Source organism: Enhydra lutris, unplaced genomic scaffold, assembly GCF_002288905.1.
Source record: "Enhydra lutris kenyoni isolate GAN:26980312 unplaced genomic scaffold, ASM228890v2 scaffoldscaffold8, whole genome shotgun sequence".
NCBI lineage: Eukaryota > Metazoa > Chordata > Mammalia > Carnivora > Mustelidae > Enhydra > Enhydra lutris.
Window position 1 is genome coordinate 27,565,119 of NW_019154092.1, and position 20,758 is coordinate 27,585,876.

At 34.6% G+C, this 20,758-nt stretch overlaps 1 protein-coding gene across 1 annotated transcript in view; it reads right to left on the reverse strand.

The window, feature by feature from the left end:
• Positions 1-20,758, reverse strand: part of LOC111142411 (coiled-coil domain containing 178) — a 397,276-nt gene that overhangs the window by 150,777 nt on the left and 225,741 nt on the right. The window contains exon 18 of the mRNA XM_022495479.1: positions 4,148-4,297. Within this exon, the coding sequence (XP_022351187.1) occupies positions 4,148-4,297 (150 nt within the window). The remainder of the gene's footprint in view (positions 1-4,147; positions 4,298-20,758) is intronic.

A 20,758-nucleotide genomic window follows, 5' to 3' on the forward strand; every position in this document is an offset into this window, starting at 1 on the left:
GAAACCTAGGTGATGCAGATTAGACAGCAAAAATCCATGATTCTTCCATTGGTGGGGTAAAAGGATATTGTTGACCTCTGTTTCTATGCTCTAGTCTAGGAAAAAAAATCCCTTGATTTCTGGGAATCACAGTATTTGGCATGGAAGGTGAGTTGAGGTGGCGTATTCCTGTCCCTTTAATTGTATCAAAACAATGGACGTCAGTACACTGGATGATTAACAATTTATTTGAATGAATGAATGAATGAATACTGTTTGAATTCTGTGAGACCCAGAAGTATCCCCTAGAGCTCCAAAGTAGTCTCTGACTTATGTCCCTCCATGATTCTTTAATAAGCCCAGGTTGCTTAAAGAAGATTCTCCAATCTGAGCATATCCATTGCGGGTTACTCTTACTACTTTTCAACTACTGGTTCACTCAAGCCTTCAAAAAATATCACAGCACACGCTCATTTTACAGATGGTTGGAGAGAATATTTGAACGTAAGTTAAGACAACAGTCTTAGGCCAACTTTTTTTCTAATTAACTGTGTATGTAGTAGATCACTGGGCCACTCTGGCCCTAAGGTTCCTCAGTTATGAAATAATCTGTTATTTTACTTTTACTTTTTATTTTGTGTGTGAGTTTGTGTGTGTGTGTGTGTGTGTGTGTGTGTGTGTGAGAGAGAGAGAAATAATTTTTAATTTTAAAGAGATGGGTAAAATTTCTAAAGGTATCTCCAGTTCAAAAATTTTACAATTTTAGAACTGCAAAACTTATCCATAATCCCTATGAAATTTAAATAATTTCTAATTAAATAGATGGTAGTCCTTTCCCCACAAAAAAATCATTATTGAAAAATTGGCTTCAATGAGATAAAATTATAAAAATAATTAGTGAATCAAATAATCCATTTCAGTTGGACACTAGCAACATAATGCATGACTGATACAGTTTTTACATGCTTTATAAAGCCTGGTGAGACAATATAGGATTGTTTAATAATGCTACAGTATAAGGGTAGTGTCATGGTTATGAAATGAGTTGGATTTTTAAAAATCCTGTATTTGATTCCTATCTTAGTTCCCTCTACCTGGATGACCTTGTGACACACTCAATCTCAGTTCCGTATCTTAAACTGGAGATGATTATAATAATAATAATAAAAAATTTTAGAGGATTACTAATGGACATTACGAAGATAGTATTTACAAATGGCTTGGCACAGATACCAGGTCCATATAAGTGGTTGTCAAGTGATGACTGATTCTATAATAATTTGTATTCCCTCACTCTGAAACTACCAAGAACTGGAGTAGGTAAAAGTTAAGCTTCAAAAGTGGTTTACAATAGAATTAAAAATATACTTTAACCAGTTTCAAAAGGGATCATGTTTTCAGCCAAGAGAACACATCAACATTTGCATGCTTGCTTAGCTTACCTTTCTTTGCAGACTTGAAGAATTTGAGATAGCAATTAAAACAAACACATGATTTTATCAATATATTCATGGACTTCCAAAAAATGAAAATCTTTTTTGAAATCTTTCAATGAAAATGTCTATTTTTACATAGAAGTACAACCTGTTTTTCAGATATTTTTCTTTTATTCCCCTTTAGTGTTATTTTAAATTTTGAGATCTGAAAAGTCTTAGATTGGATTCTATTCCATCATTACCCATGAACAGGGAAGACAGGAATTTTGAACAGTCATTTTTGTTTGTTTCTGATTTTTGAAGGGGAAAATATTCATCACTGCAAAAATTTAAAGCACAGGAAAGTATCAAGAAACATGTGCAAAGGAAGGAGATAGAATTTTATCACCAAGAGTAATACTATATGATTCTTTTTGAAAAAAATCTTTTTAATACTATATGATTCTAATATTTGAACCATCTGTATATAAAATTGTGTTAAGGAAAGGGACATTATTTTTTGTATTTAACTTGTTTTATTCCTCCATTAAGCTTTTTTTTTTTTTTAACTACTTTTGGCCTAAAAATAGAAAGAAGTATGGAAATGTATTATTTGCATAGAGAGAATAATACTCCATAAGAAGCACCGAAATCAAAATGTAATTATTTACCATGCCAAAAGGAATCTATGCTCAGAAGCAATGAAGTTATTATAGAACAGGAAAATAATACACAAAATTCCTTAATGTGAGATCCGTTTTATATAAGGAAATTAAGTAAGGGAATCAGAGGTCGAATAGTGCTTTTGTATACCCAAAACTAAACTGGTCAAAGGACTAAAACATACATATATGTAATACGGCAAATGCTGCAATATCAAAGAAATGGACTAAAATATTAAAGGGTTTTATTCCGTTTTGATGGCCAAATTCCATCCTGTAAGCAGTGCCTTAGACGCTAATGACATACGATTTCTCACTGACAGATTTAACAGCATCAATAAGGCCTCTCTGTCCATTGCAGCAAATTGATCCTACATGACACTGACAAGGGCAGCCTGCACTTAATGACCTCCATCGCTGAAGGATGGAAATGAAAAATGACTGGAAGTACAAATAAATCTTGGAAAGTTTCCCTGAAACAGGTGTGTTAAAAGTGATTCGTTTGAGAGATCATCACAAATATAAACTCGGTCTCCTAGCATACCTCACTGTCTGTTCATACCAGGGTCTAACTCCTTGAATCTTGAATCACAATTTGCTTTAATTACAACATCAAGACAATTTTATTCTTACTATGGAAATACAGAGTGACGGATCTCTCTGAAAGGCATGATTTCTTCACATTTATGCAGGTATCTATTTTCCATTTGCCACCAAAGGATTCTATATAAACTGATAACAAGTACCCATAAAATTTATTTTTGTTTCCCTCCTGGTTAGAAAAGGAAATACAGTATAGCCATTGATTATTTTCTCCTCCTCAATTATCAGGAACAAATAGAACATGTTTAACCTCAATAACAATGTCAAATGCATGAAATGATTGGACAAATGTTCCATTGATGTCCTTTCTTTGAATCCTGCACATGGTCTGAGGACACTAAGATTTGGGGATATAGATTTATTATCAATTCTTTCACAAACACATTAATTTCTTAATCTACCCCGATCTTGCTACTAATTTTTAAGAGAAAAATACACACTCTCTCTTTCAATGTATTCAGAAACTTTAACTCACACCAGAATAGATGGATGGGAAACATAAGGGAGTTTATAAGCAGCATACCAGATGAATGTAATAGTTACAGTTGCATAGTATCCTTTCATTTTCAAAATAACTATGGATGTCTCCTTTTTATTCCTTATCAGGTTTCCTCTGAGGTAAATCTTATTTTACAGAGGAGAAAACTGAGGTCAGAAAGGACAAATAATTTGCCAAGATCACGGAGCTAGTAAGTGGTAGAGACTGCACTAAAATCCTGGCCTTCTGTCTTCCCAATATTCCACAATAAGGAGGGGTAAGTACAGTACTGGAATATTAAACTACTAATTTATAGTAGATTAGAATGGGTGACAACAATAGGAGAAAGGGTTCATTAACAGTCTACTGTTTCTTAGGACTAGGTGGATTGTTAAAAAAATAATCATGCCTCTATATTTCAAAATTTAGATTCTGTGAAGAAACAAAAATTCAAAGGAAAATGATTTTTCGTGTCAATGAGTACCTGGAGAAGAATACAGAGGAAGTGGATTTTACAGAAGACTTTATAAAATATATGAGAATTTCTACTGATTTCCTGTAACTACAAAGGGTCAACTATTCTTCAATGTTCTAATTAAGACTCATATATTTGTTAAGAAAATAGAAACCAACATTTGGAGGCCATACAACATGAAGAAGATTTTGAGGCATATTCTGAAAAGCTATCTGTAGATAAAAATGAAATTAGAAGCCTATGATAATACATCTAAAATCTATAAACTCTAAAAATTTGGTATTCCAGATCATAAAAAAGCAAATTAGTATAAAATTGTGGCTTAGACACTAAGTTTCTTCATTTCTCACATATCTATTCAAAATTGAGTTTCAAAGTTGATAAAAACATACAACAAAATTCTACAAGAAGAAAACATGACATTTTGTGGCATATAAAGAACCACCATCAGATTGAAGAGCCCATGACTGGACACTTGTTACTTTCTGTAGTACATGTGTCAAGTAAATCATTTTAAAAAATTAAGAAAACCTACCTGTTTCTTATCTCGAATTGAAGCATCAAGTGATAACTGTCTATCATATAGATTGAAATAATTGTCCTTTTCTGTTAAGAAAGTAGTCTGTAATTTTTGATATTCTTGAGCTAAACGTAGATTTTCTTCTAGAGAATCATCTTGTATTTTCTAGAAGATGAATATATATTTAAAATCATTTTAATTTCCTTGAATTTTTTCAACATCATTTGAATTATCTACAAATATTATATTACATATTATAGAAAAATAAAGTAAAAAAGGTGCTTCCTCTGATACCAATATCCTCCTTGGATTTAATAATTTTCTTTCTTGATGCACCCATTTCTTTTCTTTCTTTTTTGAACATTGATTTGTCAGAGTGTCTCTGACTTTTGTTCTCCCTCTTTCCCAGACTTCCCTCCACAACGCCTTGGGAAGTACTCAGTCCTGAGATGCTCTACTCAGCTTCCTATGAGACTTCTTCCAGTTTACAACCCCCATTCCTTTCCCCAAACTCCAATGCTCAAATAGGTAGAAGACACTTAGAAGCTTAGAATTCTATCTCCAAGAGGTTCAGGGTGGTGGCACTCACTGAAAACATAGAGAATTAAAGGATAAAAGACAAGGAATACAACATTTAGAAGTACAATGAGAGCGATTATTTGATCCTACTATATGTTAGCTATATTAAAAGTTAAATCTGTGAGCAGTTGAGAACTTTATAACACCCCCTCATGACTAAACAAATTTATTAAATCTAATACAAGTCCCTTAGAATATAACTTTTGTAGTATTACCAATTGGAAAATTAGCAGCTACCTATCATTTTGAACTAGATGTGTGAATTCAGTCCAGTTGCTGATTCTTTTTAACGTTTGTATCACATACAGTTTTCACTGGTGCTTCAAAAAATACAGAATTTATCAACAGCCTTAAATGTTTTCAAACCTGTTAATCTAATAGTTCATTTTATGGAAAATTTATTCTAAGCAAAAGGTGTTATTCACTAAAACTTTATTCATAGTAGCAAAAAGTTTGCAAAACACATAAATGTGGATTAATCATAATGATGATAATGGTGATTACATAACTAGATATAAAAATCACCATTGTGAAGCAATTAAAAATATTTCTTTGTGAAAACTGCCATATCAAGCCTTTAGAATAAATTGCTTAAAAATATATTGTAGTATGAGAATGTGCATAGATGAAATGTAATTCAGCAGAAAATTGCCTATACAAATATTTTTGTATTTACACACTTGAAGATTTATTAAGGTCAACAAACATATTTCTCATAAAAGCCTGGTATCCATATTGATCCCTAATGATGAATACTATGTCATAGCTGTTCTTCAAAAAGTCAAAATGATGAACTGAGAACTCATTTTAAATGTCCTTGTCATAATTCTGGCACAGTAATTTCAAACTTTAGAAATCTTTATCTAATAAACTTACCTAAAATCACATAGAATTATCTTTTGGTAGGGGGACAAATATCTATGAGTATTTTGCTTTGGTGGAGCTACTTGTGAAGAAAAGTGTTGCAGTTCTTTTTGATATCTTAACAGTTACTAAAATCTAAGCCTCAAGTGATTCAGTTGGATCTTTGATAAATGTTCTACTGAAGGTAGGAGGAGGAATCATTTTGAGTTATTTTTGTTTGTTTGATTTAACATAAGCACAGCCCTGATACCTAAGGTATTCTACTCAGATTTCTTTCAAGCCCTAGATGGCTACTGTAAACATTGCATTTGAGAGAAGTGGTAAGAAAATTGTGGGATTTGCATTAAACCTATTTAATGGAACTTTAGTGAGGATGTATTTGGTACTTTATGGTTTGCTCACTGTGTAAAATGCAGCTTTGCAAATACATATACCTTCAATTTCTGTATGACACCAATTCTTACTGCTTTGTATGCCATAATTAGATACCAAGAAATCAAATTGTGCAGTTGTCAATGAATCTTCAAAACATTGTTACATCAGTCATGATATTTTACATTATCATTTCTCAATAATGAATTTATAGAAGGATTTGCCAATTTACTACCTATTCCTGAAAGTCAGTGACCTTCAAATGTCCAATGAAGTTTCAGGTTTATAAAAATTTTAAATAATGGTATTCTACTGATACTCTTTGGAAATATTTTTATGCTTAACTTTACAACTTTGACTTAATTTTAACAATAGTATTATTACATGTGAGTGAAACAAAGAGGGAATGATACTGGTGGAAATATGTCCAGGGGAAATAATGTTACTACTACTGGAGTTGAAGAACTTATAAAAGATTAACAGTAGGAGATATTTAACAAGGGCACAAAAGTTGGGGTCAGAAATATAATCAAAGATAAGAAGAAAGCAGAAACTAACAAGAGAATAAGATGACTTCTACATGCTTTTAAATTCAAATCCAGCTGAATCTTATCAATAAAATCTTTTTCTTAAGGTCTTGGCTAAATGTAAACTTGAAAAAAAATTTGTTCCTAAAACCATTAAAGAAAAATTTGATTGCTATCTCTGTATGTTAAAATAATTGTGTTTTGAGTTTACAGTGTTATTTCATTCACTCATTCATTCATTTTCATTAATTACTTATTCAAAACTTGGAATTTAATAACTACTATATGCCAAGCTCTAGAATATAATAGTGAATCTCCGAAATTCGTAGTCTTGTGGTAAAGACTTGTATTATAAATCACAGAGGGGCACCTGGGTGACTCAGTGGGTTAAAGCCTGTGCCTTCTGCTCAGGTCATGATCCCAGGGTCCCGGGATGGAGCCCCACATGGGGCTCTCTTCTCAACAGAGAGCCTGCTTCCTCCTCTCTCTCTCTCTCTGTCTGCCTCTCCACCTACTTATAATCTCTGTCTGTCAAATAAATAAAATCTTAAAAAAATCACACAAATATATAATTAGAATGTAGAATATATATTACTTGGTATTATACTACTTGAGAAGTAAAGATTTGAAAGAAGTATATAAAGAGCACTTACACAGTATATTTTTGCACTGAACATTATTCTAAGGATATAGCACATGTCCAGCCTTAGCAAGAGTTTTTTTTCCTGGGTGTGACATTGACTTTCACAAGGTATGGAACCCCTTGAAACATAACATTTTTCTGGGGTTACCTAATTGGCCCATGATACCGCAAGTACTGAGAAACCATACCTAAAGAAAGAACTGGCTTCTCCTTCTGTCACCAAAAATGCTGAAAATTGAAGGCAGATTGAGACCCCAAGATATACAAATGGTAGGTTCTCCATTTTCTTCTTCACTTGACCTTTCTTATTTTTTAAACCATGGATTTCATCTTGGACTTTTCCTCCATTTCAGTTTATTTTTCTCAGTCTTTCCCTCTCACATGGGGCAAATAAAGAATAGGGAATTATAATTAAAGGACTGGGTTCTTTTTCTACAAAACGGTAGCTCATCTCTTTATGTTTTGCCCTGTGACACAGAGATAAGAACTCAGAAATAGGGCCGAAGTTGAATGTGGACTTATGAATTCCACACACAATGGAAAGAATTAAGACAAAAGCAATAATCTCAGTTACATCATTATCCTCATTTTACAGAGAAACGAAGGCAAGAAAAGTCAGGTAAGGCAAATTGTACTTTCCAAAAAAAGACAACAGAAGTACTTTCATTCCACATGTTGTTTCAGATCTTGTTACTTCCTATGGAGAAGCATAATGTTTTTCTCTTCCCCCTTGTACCTGAATAGACTTGTGGTTTCACCAGCCAAAAGAGTATGGTGGAAAGGATACTATGTAACTTTCCAGGCAAGTTTATTTAAAAATCTGATTTTAAAGAAGCCAATTTCTTTCTTTCTTTCTTTCTTTATTTATTTATTTTACAGAGTTTATTTATTTGACAGAGAGATATCACAAGTAGGCAGAGAGGTAGACAGAGGGAGAGTGGGAAGCAGGTTCCCCGCTGAGCAGAGAGCCTGATGCGGGGCTCGATCCCAGGACCCTGAGATCGAGCCTGATGCGGGGCTCGATCCCAGGACCCTGAGATCATGACCTGAGCTGAAGGCAGAGGCTTAACCCACTGAGCCACCCAGGTGCCCCAGAAACCAGTTTATTTAAAGACAAACAAACCAATCAACTTCTGCCTGGCCCTCTCTTTGGGGACATTCATCCTTAGAACCAGGTACCATATTACAAGGAATCCAGACCTTATGGAGAAGTTATGTGTAAGTGTTCCAGCAAACAATCCTACCTCAGGTGGCAGAGAACAGTCAGCATCACTCATGAATAAATGAGTCATTTGAAGACAATTCCAATCCCTAGCTTCTGAGTCACGCAGCTGATGGTTCAGAAAGTGTGAGATAAGAGACAAGCAGGCTCTGCTGTGTCCTGTCCAAATTTCTGACACATAGAATCATGAGCCATAAAGTTTGGTGGTATCTATTATGCAACCATGGTGACTGAAACACCCAGACATCTTGTGTAAGATTACAGACAAATTTAATGGAGACTTGAGCTGTTCATCCAGGCAGTCTGGCCCTAGATCCCATACTCTTCACCATCCAATATATTTCCTTTGTAAACTTGAGCCACCACTCAACACTATGCAGCACTGTCTTTATAAAACCTAATGATATTAAATAAATAAAAAAACAAACAAACAAACAAAAAAACCTAATGATATTAAACAATTAAATAACAGAATTACCTTGTTCTGAACCTACTTCCACCAAGCAAATCTCTTTTTATAATCTGGCTAACACACAGCTTGTTGACATAGATAAAATGAGCTGCTGAAGGAAACTAGAACTTGGTCCCCTTTGAAGCCACTTTTTATTATAAGTCAATATGGGTATGTTGGTTATATATAACCAGTCTCTTGGTTTTTTGTTTGTTTGCTTGTTTTACCTACACAATTCCATAGTCCATGATTTGATTAGGACTGATGCATTCAGTGCAAGACCAAGTGCCCAAGTGATTAGACATTTACAGCTGAGGACGCACAATTCTGGACTAGGTTGATGCAACAATGCTGCCCCATTGGCTCTAATGGAGGTCCAGCCAGATACACTTACCCTGGAGAAAGTCTAAACATATTTGAACATTTTTAAAAAATTTAATGTGGATTAATGGCAAAGGAGATTACAAGACAGAAACTTGATCTAAACATTCTGGAGAGATGCTTATGATTAAAGTATTTGCACTGTGCATGTATATGTAGAAGACCTACATAGCTATTTACAAATACTTTAATGTTATTCAAATAGTCCTACTGTCCATACCTAAATTTATGGTAATGTATCACCTAAACCCTCAGTCATTATTAATACAGGCCTTTGGATCCAGTTTGCCAGGCAGGGGGACTATAATTACATATTGTAAAAAAGTTGTCATCTTTGACCCAGTTCTAATTCTAAGTGTCCCATCCTGATATGATTATGTGCGGCTGCCTCAGGTGATCTTTCCTGATGGCATGTCATCTCCTGATTCTTGGTTATTAGTAGTTTACTGTAGAAGCTCCTTGCTCTTTCCACATCCTGCCACGGCTTTGCTGGCTGTTAGTGACACATGTGTCCATGTTCTTACATAGATTGCACCACACTCACTGGAGTCCCGTGGTTGGAAAGGATTGACTTCCTGCCAGCACCACCAGAAAACAAAAATCGTATTGTGGTATTTACTGATTAATTTACTCCAGAGTATCCTCGTGTTTAGCTTTTGTTCATTCAATCATTTGTTCAGCAAACCCTGAGTAAGTTTATTCTCCGGGTCCCATTCCATGGCTACCCATGGATTAATAAGAATAGAATGTCACCCTTTTCACCAGGAATTAGAAGCTAGAGTAGGAGGATGCAGAAGAGTAAACAAGTCTATTTTGAGGTATCTCTTGAAGTACCTGTAATCAATTCTACCAGGTGGAATTGATTCCACTAGATGGGGGAGTTGGTCAGAAAAGGCCTCATAGAAAAAATAATCAGAGATTTGAATCTTAGAACAGTCTTTTATTTGGCAGGGATCAAAACTCTCCTGCTACGTGGGTCAACATATATTTGAGCAAAGCTGGATGAGTCAGTCAAGAGGAATGTTTTTATGGCCCCTTTAGGACTATTAGATTGTTGTTACCTATGACTTGTGAATTAGGCTTTCATGGATTGTGTTAAATGTTCTGTTATCTCTAGGCTTTAAAATATTACTATGCAAACAATGAAAAGTACGCATATATTTAGTATCCCACTGATGCAAAGCATCATAAATAATGCTCCATTCCAAGCACCAGTGTTTCAGTAGCACATGATCTTGTACATATGTTCATGCATTAAACCAGTGATACCATACTATTAAAACCCCACAAATGCCTTGGGCACATCTCTGCCAGTTTAGGACATTGGATTGGTAGCTTTGCATGCAGTGACCCTTTGATATTATTCAAGTAAGCAACAGTACTGAGACTGATTCATGGAATGTGCAGGGGATAGAGTTAAGAATAAAGGAGACCTAGAGGCTTGAAGTCTCTTTGTGAACACTGTCACTTCAAAAGCATTCCCTTTGATTAACGGGAATTAGCATGGTGAACATAAATGCCTGAAAAACATGCCAATTTTCTAACGATATAACAGACATGGAGAAAGCATATGTATAGGTGCATCACCTACTGTGTGCAGAGATGCATTACTGTATTGCTGTTCCCTTAAAATCTATACACCAATTACTACAGAAAACGAGAGTCCTCCCCAGTGTTTCCAAGAAGCAAGTCTGTAAGAATGATATGTGTCGATACCCTGAAGCCTCAAAGGAGCAAATAACTGTTCTAACTCTCCCAGGACCCACTTCCTTGTCTGTGCTGCCATGGAAACCAGTCTCTTGTCCAACATGAGTTCTCTGATAATTAGTCTTGAACATTCTTGATTTTTAAATGAACAAATCAGTCCTCTGCATCAAGGTTGTTATGTGCCTCAGACTCTATATATTACCATGTTTGACAGAATGCTCTCTATCCAGTAATTTATTCAAAATGCTTACTGAGCAACTGGTATACACAAAGCACTCTTGGGAACACTCTGAGAGGTCGAATAGCACCTGTCCCTGCCAGGTTCCTGGTAGTTACTCCACTCCAACACCCCCACACAAGACTACATACATATATGATAAACAATCAGGACTCTTTATCTTAGCTCCCTGATGGGGTTACAAATATAGATGCTGTCAATTCACTCATAACGTTCACCAACGGAGACTATGACATTGCCTCTTAAAGAATTCAGAAGTATCCACTGAGTACCCATTGAGTATTAATACTCTGTATTAACCCTGCTTGTTCCTTATTATTTTTAGATCTTGTTCATTGTAGATATTTGGCCGGGAATTATTGATACCAGCATGAAAAAATACACAATTTCAGGGCTGAGGAAGCTTGCAATCAGATAAGGAAACTGAGGCATTCACAAAGCTAACTACACCAGAATACATCAGACATGAAAAAGGATAAAAGACATATCCAAATGATAGTAGTTCCATGAGAGATCAGTTCCAGTGAAAGTGATAAGCAAAGTTCCAAGGAAGAGTCATTTTTAAAAAGATTTTATTTATTCATTTGAGAGAGAATGAGAGAGAGAGAGAGAGAGAGAGAGAGAGAGCATGAGAGGGGAGAGAGTCAGAGGGAGAAGCAGACTCCCCGCTGAGCAGGCAGCCCAGTGCAGGACTGGATCCCAGGACTCCAGGATCATGACCTGAGCCAAAGGCAGTTGCTTAACCAACTGAGCCACCCAGGTGCCCCAAGAGTCATCTTTTTAAAGCAGATTCTAAATATATTTCACATACAGAGTCCTGTCTATGTTATCAGCAGGAAAAATCTATCCTAGAGCTATAGATGCTTGTTAAATATTAAAAACCATATAATTAACGTGGGTGTATGTTGACTGTAGCATTTCTCCTATAACTACCTGATGTCTTTAAGAAATGCTTTACAGGGGTGCCTGGGTGGCTCAGTCGTTAAGCGGCTGCCTTTGGCTCAGGTCATGATTCCAGAGTCCTGGAATCCAGCCCAGCATTAAGCTCCCTGCTCAGTGGGGAGCCTGCTTCTCCCTCTCCTACTCCTCCAGCCTGTGCTCTCTCTTTCTCATTGTGTCTCTCTTTCTGTCAAATAAACAAATAAAAAATCTTAAAAAAAAAAGAAAGAAATGCTTTACAAATGCCACTTCCATTAGCTATTGAATTTCTATCTGACCAGTTTTCTTCCATATAATGCATACCCCTCAAAGAATGCAATGTAACTGATCAGAGAAACAAATTTTGTAGTAAGAAAAAGAGGGTAAAAATTGGTGTCACATAATCTATATATACCAGTGAATTTTTTCAAGGTAAAAATACATGATGTAAACAATTATATTACATGCATGCCCTCTATAAGTGATAAACCACAGTAATAATAATTCCTATAAATTTACTACTTATTAAGTAAACTTCAAATTTTAACCTTTCGTTAAATAATGTGTCCTCTACTATTGTTTAAGATTGTTAAACAGAAACATATTTGTATATCACTTCCTTGCTAAATATTTCTATGCATTTTGTAATTTAATTGTATTTCAATTTGTCAATATTTTAAAAATACATATTTAAAGGCTGGTACTCTTTTCACCATGGCAGGTGAAAGACTGAACAATTTCCTCTTCATATGCATGTCCTGATTTGAATAGTTTAAGATTTAGAAAGGTTTCCTATTTACTCACATTTTAATGATATACATTTCTACTTCACTGGTGGAAAAGGCTGATCGGTCACAGAAAGGTCAGTTAACACTAAATAGACCCTTTCTTTATGTAATTACAAAGAATAATATCTTTGTGCTGATGGCACTGCCCATGGAGTGGGTGATGCAGAGAATTAATGTGCTGCCTTGTTGGCCCGTGGGATAGAGATTCCAATACAATAACCACAACTTATTCTAATTATGCAGCTTTAAAAGGTCATCAGCAAAAAGAGTTAAGGAATTATCAACTAACTTTATCCTAAAGTAATAATGCACTACATAAATGCAGAAACTGTAAGAACAGTACCTAGAAACTTTATTACAAATGTGAGACTGATCTAAGAGGTTCAAGTACATACAATATAGCATAAATTAACTAAATTCATTGAAAAATTAAAATATAAGATATTTTATAACTTCTTATTGCTACAGTCAAGTAACCTGAACTCACCTTTTATTTGTAGCAAATGTTTAATTTTGAAAATATTTATGCTTAATGCCAATTTCATTGCCACGTCCATGTTATATGAGAATTTAAATATTTCTTTTTAAAACCTATTTATAAAATCTTTATAAAATCCATTATAAAATAATGCTTGCTGATTATATTACACACAAATAGTAGAGAGGCACATGAAATAGAATATTAAAGTTCTTCTTCACACATACAGCCATTTTCATACTCTAGAGAGACAGTATTAGTTTATTCCAAGAGTTTAAGGAACAGAAACTTTTCAAAAACACTTACTTGTCAATGAGGAAGTGGAGGCCAGGAAAATCAATTTCTTATTTAACGTCACACAGGAAGAGAATATCAGTACTGCTAGAATATAATCTGATTTCAGCCTAATATCCTTTCTGGGAATATATCACTTCCTAATCTTGAATGTGAATTACAGAACATTTTAGATTCTAGATTGATAGGTGTGAATGTTCTAATTTTTGGATATTTTATAGAATTACATCAGTCTTTCAAAATAAACTGCATGCTCACAGAGAAGAGAGTTTTTTGGAATTAAATATATACATAACCATATGTAATTAAATATACGTTAAAAAAATGCTTCAGTGTCTTTTCCTTGGGAATGTGGGGTCAGAAAACTTTAGGCCCAATTTCAGAAGTGCCAACTATGAAAAGTATAGTAAATTATTTGCAGTCTAGTAAAATATCCTTATAGATAAAATTATTACTAATGCTTTTTCTCCTCTGCTCCTCTCAGTTAGTTAGTCTCCTTACTGATAAGCGATCATGAGCATCTCTGATCGCCTGATGTTGTTACTTATATTGGAGCACTGTCTAAACCTTTGTGATGGATTTCAATAGGATTAAAAATACCTGAGGCAATTTTCTATAAATACTCATTTTGAGACCCATCTAGTCCCCCAAGTAACTTAATCCCGATATGGAAAAAAAAAATCACTTTCTTTTTTAAGATTTTATTTATTTATTCTACTGAGAGAGAGAAAGCACAGCAGGGAGAGCAGCAGGCAGAGGGAGAGGGAGAAGCAGGATTACCCCGAGCAGGAAGCCCGAGGTGGGGCAGGATCCTCGGGTCCCGGGATCATGAACTAAGCCTAAGGCAGATACATAACAACTGAGCCACCCAGATGCTCCCCAAATCACTTTCTAGAACAAATTTCATCAAATTATGCCTTTCCAGCCAAATCTAGCCCACCGCCTATTTTTGTAAAGAAATGTTAGTGGAGCACTATTCCCTTGTTCATTTACATATTGTCATGATTGCCTTTATTCTGTGGTGGCTAAGTTGAGTAATGGCAACAGAGGCTGAGTGGGTCACAAAGCCTAAAATATTATCTTTTCCTTTATACGAAAAGTTTGCTGAACCTTGTTCTAGTATATCAGTATCATGAAAAACAAAGTTTCAATCTAGGTCTCTCATTCAAGGTTGATTTTGGCTGTACATATATCTGCACAAAGAGAAAGACTGCTGAAAGCATTTTGTTTTTCAAGCAAAGGCATATATTAAGGAGGCACAGCCTATTAATAATTCAAAAGTGTCTCCAAGACCTTTAAAATAAGGAGATTTTTGTGAGCTTTTTAAGTGCCCTCAAAATGGACACGATAACTTTGCAGAGAGTTGTCAGAGCTGTGAAGATACCATAAATAATGCCTGAATGCATCTACCCTACACTTTCTTCAATTAAATGTGGTTCGTGTAGGTCCTGCATTATAGGAAGCTAGAGGTCTGTTCATTGTTCTACTGTAATTTCTGATTTGGGGGTCCATGGTTAACTTTACATTGCTAAGTTAAAGTTTAATTTTGCAGGTGACATAGATGTCCATTCATTTGCTGAATGGCTTAGTAAAATGTGGTGGTCACCTACCATGAAAGACTATAAAATGATTAGAAGAAAGGCACTAGCTATATATTATAGTAACACAGGATGATCTTTAAAATAGTATTGAGTACACAAGACAGAAACAGATTGATAAATATTGCATAATTCAACACACGAGAAAGTACCAATGAGAGCTGGAAAGAAACAACTGGGAATTAAAGGTATGGGGAGGCAAAATAAATGAAAATGGAAAGATATGCAGGTTCTATATAGTCAGCAATGACACCATTCTCTCTTAAAATGATTAAATGGATGGGTTATTAGATCTTACACATTTTTTTCAGGGTTTTAATGAAAACCCTTAAAATAAGTCACCAAATACGAAACAACTGTCGTATATATCTCTGCAACATAAGGTCCCCCAGGGCCACAACCCTAAGATTTATTCTGAATATCAACTAGTCATGGTCATAACATATGAAGACATGAAGAAATCTGTCATTATAATTATTTACCAAATTTATAGTTATTTCCCTCTATGTCTTCCTTTTCTCTCATCTTTCATTTTTCTTCAACTTATTTATTACTTTTTTTCCTATTGCTTCATCCTCATTATGTTTGCCAAGCGTGATGCCATTCAACTAAATTCCCCTTTTTATCATCCTTCCTGAAGATACTATTTTCCCTTCCCATCATTTCCTCAACCTATTTTTCTTTCCAAGTCACCATGGCATAAAAATAGAAATGTCTCAAAAAATGAAAAACATTTGGGATATAATGACTGCCCCATGTATTTTTTTTTTCAGATTATAAGACACTTCACAGAAATCTAAGACAATGAATAAAAGGTGAGATGTATATTGTATAATTCACCTATGGCTGCCTTCATTTTGAAGGCTGGCAAGATACTCATTTGGATAGTGGTGGTGGAAAATGAATGAAACTGACAACGTTTGGTCTTTCTGGAAAGGCGGATTAGAGATAGTTTATGTTTCTGTATCAATATGCCATGTTAGCCAGCATGAAGGCACAAGAATGCCAATAAGTTTGCTTAAGTAAGTATAGGACAAATACAATTATATTCTTATACAGAGATACACGTAAGTAGTTTTCTGTTTAATCTATCTAAAGACATGAAGAAAGCCAGAGAATAAAAAAATGTAAAACAAGCTAGAATCTCTTAGTAGGGATGCAGAACAACAAACAACAATAAACCTGGCATTTATGTTATTGGGAAGTAATTCCTAATTCACTGATAGCAAATACTGCACATATGTACTGATACATGGTGAAATGTGTAAAGATTAGAATTTTCAACTTGTCTTGGAAAACTGGCACTGAGTAAGGCCCAGTCAGTACTATACTACTGTACTATGTATAGCCATCACTGCAATCACCATTATTTATTATAGTTATTATAGTTAATATCTTTGTATTAATTTCCTTCTATGAACTTTTTGTACCTTATTTTTTGGCCCAGTACATATTAGTATCTCAGTAAACATTACTGAATGATTAGATAAATGAACTATATTATACTCATGTCCTGTTGACACAGGGCAGAGGAAATAGGTGAGCTGAACGTGAATAATTTTTATTTTGTTTAAAGATCTACTCCAGCCAAATGTTCTTAAATAGGTGGGCTTTTTGGAGTATTATAGTTGGAAGGCATTTTACATGTTTTCTCATTCTGTAGAGAAACATTTCACAATTCATTTTTACAACATAAAAACATAAAAATTTACCTATTTACATTTTGACTGAGAAAAATAATAAGGTTTCCAGTTCTTTAAATCCTAGTTTACAAAAGCATTTTACTGTATAATCTCTCTGTGTTGTATTCCAGTTTACTTGTAGGTTTTCCTTGGAAGACTAACAGAAATCTAAACTACCTGCTTTGCTGCCTTTATACACTTTGCTAAGCTGTGTTCTCACAACCCAGGAGATTAAAATGAAAAAAAAAAATAGTAAGACAGTTTCACAAGAAATAACTATAACTTGATTTTTAAAAAATACAGAGGATCTTCTTGGTTGCAGACGGATAAGAACACTTTAAAAGAAAGCTTAAAAGTAATAAATAAGAGGGGCGCCTGGGTGGCTCAGTGGGTTAGCATCTGCCTTAGGCTCAGGTCATGAACTCAGGGTCCTGGGATTGAGCCCTGCATCAGGCTCCCTGCTCAGTGGGGAGTCTGCTTCTCCCTCTCCCTCTTCCCCCACTCCTTCTGCCCTGCTCATGTATGCACATTCTCTCTCTCTGTCTCAAATAAATGAAATCTTAAAAACAAACAACAGTAAATAAGAATACAGCAGCAGCATTCAAATTACTTATCCCAAAGATTTTTAAAAAAACAAAACAAATTTCCCATGTATTTCAATGGCTTCATTATGTTTTAAATTGAAACACTTTATACACTGTTCTCTCTTCAGATGAGACAGGCAAAGCTACTCAGTTTCATAGGGTTCATCCTTTCTTTGTCCTATGTTCCAAGTGCCATTCCTACTTCATACCTTTGCCAGTATCAGGCCAACTTTCTCCCTCGTAAACATTTCTTTCTTTCAATTTTTCCAGGAAGAAAGGGAAGAAGGGAGGGTGGGAGGGAGAGAGGAAGGAAGAGGAGGGCGGGAAAGCCTCCTGGAATAAAATGCTATGTTCACTTCTGAAACCTTCTTTCTTTGATCTCAGAGCAAACATTAGCCTGAGCATAGCCCTCAAGTGGAAATCAGTTCATTCATTCATATGCCATTATGTGCTGAAATCTGGACTCCCCCCCAATGAAGAAACCACGAGCTTAAATTTGAATAAAATGACATTCACGGAAGCTATCTGAAGTCTATGAAGGCCATCTATTCTTCCAGGCATCTGTGATCAAGTCAGCCCTTCAGAAGTGTGTCCTTGGGGGTTCTTATGGATAACTCTTAGGGCTATCATCTCAGGAGGCTATGAATATGCTCTTGTTCACGGCAAAGGAGATTGCAGGTGTGATTTCAGGACAGAACGGGAGCTGAAGGGATGATTTTTAGATTACCTAGGTGGGACAATCTAAACACATAATTTGTTAAAACTGGAGAATCTTTCTGGGCTGAAGTTCAGAGAATGTAAAGGAAGATATAGGACAAAATTAAAATGAAAGCAAGACTTGATCATCTCTTTTTCCCCATTTAAAGATGAAAGGAGGCTACAAGTCAAGGAATGCAAGGGCCTCTGGAAGGTAGAAATGGCCTTCTGTCCATAGCCAGAAGGAAAATAGGGACCTAGTTCCCACAACTGCAGGAAACTGAATTCTGCCAGCAATCTGAAACATGCTTCTAGGGAGTCTCCCACCACTTGATTTCAACCCAGTGAGACTCACTCAAGACTTCTGACATACAGAGCTGTGAGAAAATAACTTAGTATTATTTTAAGCTTCTAAGTTCACATGAATTTATTAAGTCAGCAACATAAAATTACCATGGTGACTCAGGTATTGTGTTAGGTCCTAGATTTATAAAAATTAATAATATGTTCCATAAAAACTATTTGATGATGGAAAATCAAGCATTGACTCTTCTTTGCAACAAGTTCATTGATAAATGAATTTTTAAAACTATTGAATAATTCACTTATTTTTGTATAAAGCATTTATTCTGTCAGTGTGTGATGTAGGTTATAGCATGTGAATAACCACCCAAAAATCAATTCTAACATGATATAGACCACGCCATGAGCTCCCAACTAAATTTCTGCTTGTGTTAACTGTGCCAGATAGACTAAACTATTATCTCTATTTTGAAATATATTTATTCATTCACTTGACAATTTATTGATTATATATTAAAGGTCTATTATTAAGATAGTGAAGAAAATTTGATGGTTACATGTTTCTTCATAGTGATTAAATATAAACTTAAATATATTATGAATATCCTATTCTGTTAAGTACAAAACTCCCTAGTTCATAATTTTTAAATGCTTAACTTGTCTATTGATGGTTGATCATGCAAATGATTTTGAATTCAACTTACAATAATTAAAAAAAGCTCTTCTGTTAAAGACATTATTTGTGTGGGATAAATTACTAAAAACAAAACAAAACACAGCAAGTAAAAAGGACACCTCTGTCTATTACCTCTGTCTATTACCAAAATAACTTTGTTTTTTTGTTTTTGTTTTTCTTTCCTTCTTAAAGCTGGTCTGGGTCTGTTTCTGCCTAAGTATTTCTGAGCTGTCTATTGATATGGTAATGGAACAGTACTTCATTCCAGTGGCAGCCAGGTCCAGCTTGACCCCTCTTTCCACATCAGATGCAGTTACTACAAGTAAGATTCAAGTATAGTTCAAGTATGGTGATTTATACACCACAGGTCATTATAACTTTTGACAGTCTAAGAAACTGTTGGGTGAGTAATTTCTTAAACTTTCAGAAATATTAACCAACTCTTACGAATATAAACAGATTGCTAGATTTCTAAGATAATTATATAATTTTTATATCTATATACATAATACAAGGAGAATAAACTTGTCAAAACTGCTAAACCATCTAAATGGCAAAATATGTTTAAAGAAATTTTACTGTACTCTCTTAAATCTGGAATATATAGTCAATGCTCACCTAAATTCTGTTTTATTAAAAAATGCAAAATTTTTGCAGTTGGTATGTATCCTTTATAAGAAGGTTGTGGCAAGTGTGTTTTCTATCCATTAAAATCTATGTTAATTACATTGATTTGTTTTAATTTTTTTTTTTTTTTATTGAGGGGCAACATACCTACATGAATACATAGTTTTTATTGAGGGGCAACATACCTACATGTAGGCAACATACCTACATGAATACATAGTTAAAAAGAATTTTTTTAAAAATAAATGAACATCCCTACATTACCAACACCTAGATGAAAATATAGAAAAAATAACCCTCACCCCAAAAGCTTCGCTCTTGTCCCTTTTCAGTTAATAATGAACCACACTCCCAACTCATACGTTTTGCTTACTTTCAGTTGTCATATAATTATAATCCCACAGTGTATATACTTTTGAGTCTGGCATCCTTTGCTTATTACCAATTCTGTTGGATTCACCCACATTTTTCTGTGTGGCAACACTTCATTACATTGCTATATATTATTCCATTGTATGAATAAACTACAGTTTATCCATTCTGCTGTTAATGAATTTGTGTGGGGGAGCTCTTATGAATAAAGTTGTTAACGTTTTGTACAAAACATTAGCGTATTTTGGACACATATATACTAAATCTTGACATCTAGAAGTCAAATCATGCATACATTCAACTCTAGTTTGATAGTGTCAGCATTTTTTAAATGTGTATACCAATTTATCTTCCCACCTGAGATATTTGAGAGTTCCTGTTACTCTACATTCTTATCTATATTTTTAAATTTCAGCTATTTAAATAAGTATTTAGAGACAAGTCATGATAGTTTTAATTTGCATTTCTATGATTATTATAATGACTGCCTTTTCATATGTTTATTGCCCCTTTGTATAGCCCTTTTTGCGAAGTGATTTTTCAAGTGTTTGCCATTTTTTCTTAATTAAGCTGCCTATCTTTATTGTTCTGTTAGGGGTTCCTCATTTATTATGGATGAGAGAATT